Genomic DNA, 7,916 nt, shown 5'->3' on the forward strand with positions numbered 1-7,916 from the left:
TTCTAAAAATCTTTTCTTGTTGATCCCATATTGTGTAACTAGTCCGTCAAATGGAATAAATTCTGTTCCCTCTAACATATGTTCTAAGTATTTAATTCCTTTACAACTCCATTCTGGGAAATTAATCATATTACTGTTTTGTAATATGTCAGGGTTATTCCAGATAGGTGTACGTTTGCATGGGATTAATGAAGACTCCATTATTTTTAGAAACTCCCACCATGCTGTCAGAGAGAAGCTGATGTTGATACTTTTAAAGCATTCATGTCTTATGTTTGAGCTAATAAATGGTAGGTCTGAAATCTCTAGATCCTTGCATAGTGCTTGTTCAACATCTAGCCAGGGCTCATCTAAGAAGGTATGTTTTGACCATTCTGAGATGAACTCAAGCCTGTTGGCTAAGAAGTATTGGTGAAAATTAGGCAGATCTAATCCTCCTCTATCCTTGGTTCTTTGTAGCGTTTTTAAGCTGATACGCGGGGGTTTATCTTTCCAAAGGAATTTGGAAATATATGAATCCAGAGATCTGAACCAATCTTGTGATGGTTTGTTAGGGATCATCAAAAATAAGTAATTTATTTTTGGCAAGATCATCATTTTTATAGTGGCGACCCTTCCCATGAGTGATATGGGTACAGATTTCCATCTAGTCAGATCGCCTTCTACTTTCTTTAGAAGTGGGATGTGGTTTAATTTAGTTAAGTCTGAAAGCTTAGGAGAAACATTAATACCTAAATATTTAATATTTCCGGATTGCAGTGGGGCAGAGGAAGAATTATGGAAGGAGCAGTTAATGGGGAGAACTGTAGATTTTGGCCAGTTAATTGAATAATCTGAAACTCTTGAAAACCAGTTTATTAGAGTAATTACCTCAGAGAGGTTGGTTTGTGTGTTTTGCAGAAAAAGCAACACATCATCCGCATAGAGACTGATTTTATGTTCTATGTTCTTACATTTTATGCCCTTAATTGTTGTAGCCTGTCTAAATGCTGCTGCTAGAGGTTCGATAAAAATTGCAAAAAGTGAAGGGGAGAGTGGGCATCCCTGTCTGGTGCCCCTCAGGAGACAGAAGCTGGAGGATGTCTGGTCATTTGTTCTGATACGAGCTGTTGGGGAATTGTATAATATTCTTATCCAGTTTATGAAAGAGTTTCCAAAACCAAATTTGTGTAAAGTTGCGAATAAAAATTTCATCATTTAATTCAGCATAAAGGAATTTACGACTGGATCTAGTTTTCTATGTCTGGGTGAGCATTTAATCGGTGGACAACTTGGATGAGACAAAAAGTGGCTGTTATGACTAGTATGGTAAAGAGGCAAAAATAAGCTTCCACTCTCCAGACAAAGAAAATGACCAATGGGGAAACTACCAGTGGATATTTAATCAAAAAAAAGAAAAAACTGTTATCAGTGACTGGCAAATGAAGCCTTTACATATCAGACAGCATGTACCTTGTTACTCTTGTGATGGCCAGTGGGCTGGCCTTGTGTTTTGCTTTTTCTGTTACCTGTTTCTTGCAGGTAGGTGGAGCTGACCCAATTATTGATGCAGCACACCTGAGAGGCCAGTCCCAGTGTGTATAAAGACACCTTGACTGAACCAGCGGGGGCTGGCGTTGGCTCTGGCTCGCTCTGTCTGGCACCCATCATGTTCATTTGGAAGTTTCAGTTATGGCTGTAATGTCCTTTAAATTGTCTTTCAGTTGCTTTACCTTATTTTCATTAAATATGTCTTACAGCCTTTAAAAGCCTGTGTGTGGTCTCCCTCTTGATTGTCATTTCCTATGAGCCGGGTTGTGACACTCTGTATACTTACACGCTGTTAGCTCATGTTTTTTTAAATTGACACAGGAAATGATTAGCAGGGTTTAATGATGACAGAAAAAACATGTTCTAAAGTACAATTAAAAGGACTTAATTAGCTTCATATACATAAAAAGAATGTCTACATAATTTTTTCCTGCTGCAGGTAAAGCATTGATTTCTTACAGATGTGTTACAATAGTGAGTGAAAACTCATTATACATAATGCATTGTAGGCAATCAAAATCATCAGCTAATCCTGTAAACAGGAAGTGATGTCACATCTCAATAACTAATAACATTTAGTGCATAATCACCCCCGTTGGAATACAGCTGTTAAAAGCAACCAATCGACACAACAACATCAAATGCCACACGGGTGTGGCATAGTGCATGGTGTTTGGGATGAATAAAGCTCTGTAATGTTGGAGTATCTTGGAGTAATATTTGCTAAAATCTGTAAACTGTAGTTGCCTGCAGTGTAGGAAAAAATAACTTTGCTTTCATCAAAGTGAAAAGCTTTCGTAGTAGTGAGGTATCACTTATAGAAGAATCACTTTTAGTTTTTTTGGTGCTTGTCTTAAACATTCATGGGTAAAAATATAATGAAGTACCGTATTTTCACGACCATAAGGCGCACTTAAAAGTCTTAGATTTTCTTCAAAAAGTACGGCGCGCCCTATAGCGCAGTGCGCCCTGTGTGTTGTAAGGAGGACGTAGTAGAGAACACCATGAGAACGCTAAAGGGTGAAGTGTGGGCGGTGATCGTATATACCGGACAATCGCACATACCTGTCTAAAAGGACAGGTATGTGCATTATGTGGAACATCGTTGTTTTAACAACCCTGAAAATGGCAAAGAGACACGCTTACGAAGCACAGTTTAAATCGAAGGCCATCAGCTATGCGGAGGAACATGGAAATCGAGCAGTGGCGAGAGAATTTAAGATTAACGAATCGATGGTTCGCAAATGGAGGAAGCTAGAAAACAAGCTCCGGCAGGTCAAGAAAACGCAGCTGAGTTTCCGCGGACATAAGGCGAGGTGGCCCGAGTTGGAGGAAAGACTCGAGCGGTGGATCATCGAGCAAAGAACGAGCGGGAGAAGCGTTTCGACGGTCACCATTCGGCTAAAAGCAGTTTCACTAGCTGAAGAGATGAACATTGAACATTTCCAAGGAGGTCCGTCTTGGTGCTTTCGTTTTATGAAACGGTGCCATTTTTCCATCCGGACCAGGACTACGGTAGCGCAGCAACTTCCAGCGGATTATAAGGAAAAGCTGGCCATCTTCCGCTCCTACTGCAGCAAACACATCGGCGACAAAAACATCCAGCCCAGCCACATCACTAACATGGACGAGGTGCCGTTCACTTTTGACATCCCGGTGAGTCACACTGTGGAGAAGAAGGGGATGAGGACTTCGATGGGTTTGATTGATGATAAAAATGTGAGTACCAAACTCAGTTTTGCTCCTGCTTTATTTTTAAATACGCACACTTGTATGCTTGTGTGTTGTTGATGATGACGATTACCGGTAATAGAAATGTGAGTAAGGTACCGAACTCAGGTTTGCTCCCGCTTTATTTTTAAATACGCATACGGTACTTGTATGGGCCCTATGATCCAGTGCACCTTATGTGTGTGTTAAATACAGTAATGGCACACATAACTGAGACTGCGCCTTTTAGTACAGTGCGTCTTATGGTCGTGCAAATACGGTATTTAGTTTGACAGCAAGCAAATAAGTTTCCTGCCTGGTACAAAATGAAGAAGCTCCTGTTTTATTCATTTTCATATAAGTTTGAGTTCTTAAAATTCTTGACCATGCATCAGTGCAAATTTTTAGAGTTGATTCTTCTGAAATTGTCATTTGTGCAAAGTCACAAGCTGATAAAATGTTTATTCCATATTACGTTTTAGCCTTTGCATGTAGTAAGTAGTTTCTTCATAGTAGTTTTTCTGTTGCACAAAAGAAACCACAAGTTCCTGTTTTTATAAATTTAACAAGATTTTTACATGTTTGTTAAAAGTTCATGCCCTAAATGGAGTGACTGGAGATGTCAAAGGGTCGCGCCATGTATGGTATGACAGGAGATGGCACACATACACACACATGCTGATGTTGCGCACAAATGCTTGCCTTGGATGTATGACTGCTTTCACCGAATAAAAGGAGCTGTAAGGGAAGTCAGTTTCGGAGTTGACTGAGTTCGGGTGAAGGGCTTATAACTCTAAGACCCTGATCGGGCTTCCCTTGCCGGCAAGTAAAAGACAAAAGCGCTGTGGTCTTGCTTTGTTCACAAGGATCGGTCTCTGAGACAGCGAGGTCTGTGAGTTTAGACCTAACATAAATCATATTCTGGAGCTGTATAACTAAGAGTCAGTTCAGCAGAGGACTAACGCACTCTTCACTCGGCCTGATGGTAAGTTAGTTTCTGTTTGTATTAGGATGGTGACATATTTGGTGTAGCACAGAATAACCTGTGAACTCAAGCCATGCTGCGATACTGCATTATGTTATTACCTGTAAAGACACTGCAGCCAGTAATAGTGAGATAATTCTGTTTTCTCCTAAAGGGAAGATGATGTATGTTAGGTTTGTAGCATAAACCTATTCGCTGGAACGTTAAGACAATATAATTACACTGCTAAGCAAGACACAAATAGGCAAAGTTCTTCATGTTACTCGTGCACGGGAGAGAACCGGACAACCGCTTGACTCCAGTTGGTCTCGTCCGTCCTCCTGTAACACTGCCCTTTTATTGAGGTTACATGAATATGCATAGGTTCATTAACATACGACGTCTACATACAAACAAAGAGTACCTTGCCTGTGTGTGTGTGTGTGTGTGTGTGTGTGTGTGTGTGTGTGTGTGTGTGTGTGTGTGTGTGTTGCTGATCAAAGGGTTAAACATCCTTGGTCAGGAAGAGGGTAGCCTCCCCCTCACCCTAGATGGTTCATCCTAGATAACACGGTGAGGAAGTCCTGCAGTTCATCTAAACAAAGAGCACTTAGACTAGAACAGACGTAGCTACGTTAATCCTACCATAAAACAATAAGACACGGTATGACCTCTCATGCTCCCAAAGTGCTGTCTAATACACACAAAGTTTGCAGACTATCAAGGATCAAAACCTCTACCAATCTACAACTAATTACAAAACTCTAAGCATATATAAGTAAATATTTCTAAGCATAAATGACAATGAACAATACAAATCTAACAATGTATTAAAATGACTTTTTTGTTATTCTGTTTTTTCAGGACGTCCTTTGGATGATTGTCCTCACTGTTGGTCTGCTTGGCTCACATTGTGAGGGCACTATATCCTGTAAAAATGAAACTAATGGTGATGTAGACTGGTAAGACAACATCTGAGCTATTCATTCAGGTGTACTGAATTACACATTAGTAACTTTGGTCTTCAAGTGCTTCAAAGCTACGCTATGGTACCTTTTGCACCTGCGTTTCAACATAGTCATAGATGATGTTCAGACACTGCTACACTATTTTACACTGTTATTATCAGTTATTTTATATATTTCCATTTCATAAATAACTTCATTTGGGCAGTAAGACATAACGCATACCTAAAACTATGAAGACAACACACAATACTGTGACACTTGCCTCCTTTCTCCAGCCCTGCACATTGTGGAGCAGGGAAATTATTTTACTGCTATTGTTAAATAATTGTCATTATTACCATTGCATTAATAATATAATCTGGAGTTTATATTGCATTCAGGGGTTGAACAGTGTGTGTCTTTCAGAAAGACTGAGTTGCAGGCTGACAGGAAGTTGTATGCAGAAGTGGAAGTTATTTTGAGCCGCAGGCTAAGACGAGGCTTTAACAATGTAACAGATAGCTTTAAGAAGGCCTTAAGCAGTTATGACTATTTCATACACAATGCATATCTGTGCTTATTAAAGAGTTGGAGCTCGGTCAATTAATTGGGGGTCGGAAGCTTTGTTCGGCGCGATGTTCGGACAATCTATTGTGCAAGTGACTTGGAGCCATAGAAGGAATCGCAATACATGCTTACAAAACACTTATATCAGGTCATTTTATATTAAGGTTTAAGTAGAGGTTCTTGATTAAAACATTTATTTAGTAGAAGACATACACATAGTCTCAGTGAGCCTCTGGTCTGGTAAAAGGTCAGAAGTGCAACAGGTGAATTGAGAAAGAGCATTTGAGGACGAGACACAGACAGTAGGTGAAGAGGTGACACAAAGAGCATGTGAGGTCAACACATACACACACATTAGTTAAATTTATTTAGAGGAACCGTCCTTGTTGTCTCGGCAAGAAAGAGGAACAATTCATTTTAAGATAAGAACGGAAAGTACCAAGCCATGAAAATAGAAGATGATTTTCTAGGTGAAAAGTCATTCTGGGGTTGATCTGATCTATGTATAAAATGTACCGGTGACGCATGAAGGGGCGTCAGTAAACAAACCCTGATGCTATAAAATATCTGTTCATGCTTTGATTAAGTCGAGGACTACTGGCTGTCTGCGTACAGAGTGTCTTCCCACACGTGTGTTCATTAAAATCATTGTTTGACCAAAGACCTTCTGGACCAAGGCTGGTTTGTACTCTCCTTCCTCAATTTTGAACCTTAACAACATCTATTTTCATCACTCGTATTATTCTCACTTTATTGATCAAAAGAGGAAACAGGGAAAGAAAACACTTTGCAAAATTTCACAAGCTTCATCTCATTTTAGCATCATGGGGAAGCCAGTGGAAAATACTATTCATAAAAGGCCCTGTTATTCATAGTTAAAGGTTTTCAGTCATATCTCTGCTTACTCTACAGGTGCTTGTGAGACTCGGGTATAACAGAGTTTGTTATTTTCTTCTTCCATGCTCAGTTAAGCTTCTCATCATTTATTGTTATCTTTGAATTTACTGACTTGTCTCTGACATCACCAGGTTTATTTTGTACAAGAAGCCTGGTGGGTTTGATTATGTTTACATTGATTCAACCGACCAGAACCTTAAAAAGAATAACAAGCCTGTCAACAACCAAGCTGGTGTCCTGGCAAATACCCTGAAGCCCTACTTTGAAAAAGTGAGAATAACTCCATGAGTTTCTGTTATTAGTGTGTATGCACTTTGAGGAAAGACATAATTTATGTTATGTTTTTGTGGATTCTTTCCGGATGAGCAGTCGCCAGATTCTGCATTCATTGCATACAATGATCAAATGCCAAGTTGTAACGCACTACAACAATATGGCCACAGCAAAGGTGGGTAGAAATAATTTTTTAATAATAATAATAAAAATAACATAAGAAATACTAATAAAAACACACCTGATTTAAATGTGCTCTCCTTCACGCTCACCTCTGAGCATCAGAACCACAGCTTCTGTTATTCTCAGATCACTCAGCAAATGTTCTCTTCTTAATAATGACATGAGCTCTTTCATGTTCTTGTTCTGCAGGAGTTGTGATGATGGATAAGGATAATGTAGTCTGGCTTTTACACAGCACACCAAAATTCCCCGAAGGAGATGAAAGCAATAATTTCTATCCTGAAAGTGGGAAAAGGTACGCACAGATATTTATGTGTGTAACACTGCCCTCTGATAAGTCTGCACAAATAGGTAAGGCAGCATGTCCAAGGTAATTCTTCATGTCTAGAGTGTATGTGAAGTTTTAACACAGTAACATGTACGTCCCTCATTTTACTTTTTTTCAGCTCAGCATCTTAAAGACATCAATGCTCATATATTTAAAAAACACAATCCTGAAAAACTCCTGAAAAAAGATTCTTCCAACATAAAACGAACGCTGCCCTACCATGAGGACTTGTTGTCATCCGGTGGTTTGAAGTTTACACGCTTTGTTAAACAAATCTCCAAGAAAAGGGATCCTGAAGGTGAGATTTCTGCTTCATTCATTTAAGAAAAAAATCTTAAACACTGTGTCTTTTGTGAAATCATTGTGACTTTCTGTAGTTTCCCCACCAAAGTTCTGAGACTCTTATTTACAAGGTGTGAAACATCAAGCCCAACACAGTCCTTTATTTTAACTTCTCTAATGTTTTGGCCTGTGAAACATGAGCTGGGCGACGAGTAGATCTAACTTTACAGAGTAG

General features: G+C 39.4%; 1 protein-coding gene across 1 annotated transcript; it reads left to right on the forward strand.

Moving 5' to 3' along the window:
- The first annotated feature begins 2,720 nt into the window (after positions 1–2,720).
- Positions 2,721–7,631, forward strand: LOC309691901 (uncharacterized protein). The gene is made up of 6 exons (XM_082509920.1): positions 2,721–3,186; positions 5,069–5,166; positions 6,747–6,885; positions 6,985–7,063; positions 7,261–7,366; positions 7,518–7,631. Exons 1-6 carry the CDS (start codon positions 2,764–2,766, stop codon positions 7,528–7,530), a joined length of 858 nt encoding a protein of 285 aa, XP_082366046.1. The 5' UTR covers positions 2,721–2,763; the 3' UTR covers positions 7,531–7,631.
- The last annotated feature ends 285 nt before the right edge of the window (positions 7,632–7,916 follow it).

Source organism: Aulonocara stuartgranti, assembly GCF_965226115.1.
Source record: "Aulonocara stuartgranti genome assembly, chromosome: 17".
Lineage (NCBI taxonomy): Eukaryota > Metazoa > Chordata > Actinopteri > Cichliformes > Cichlidae > Aulonocara > Aulonocara stuartgranti.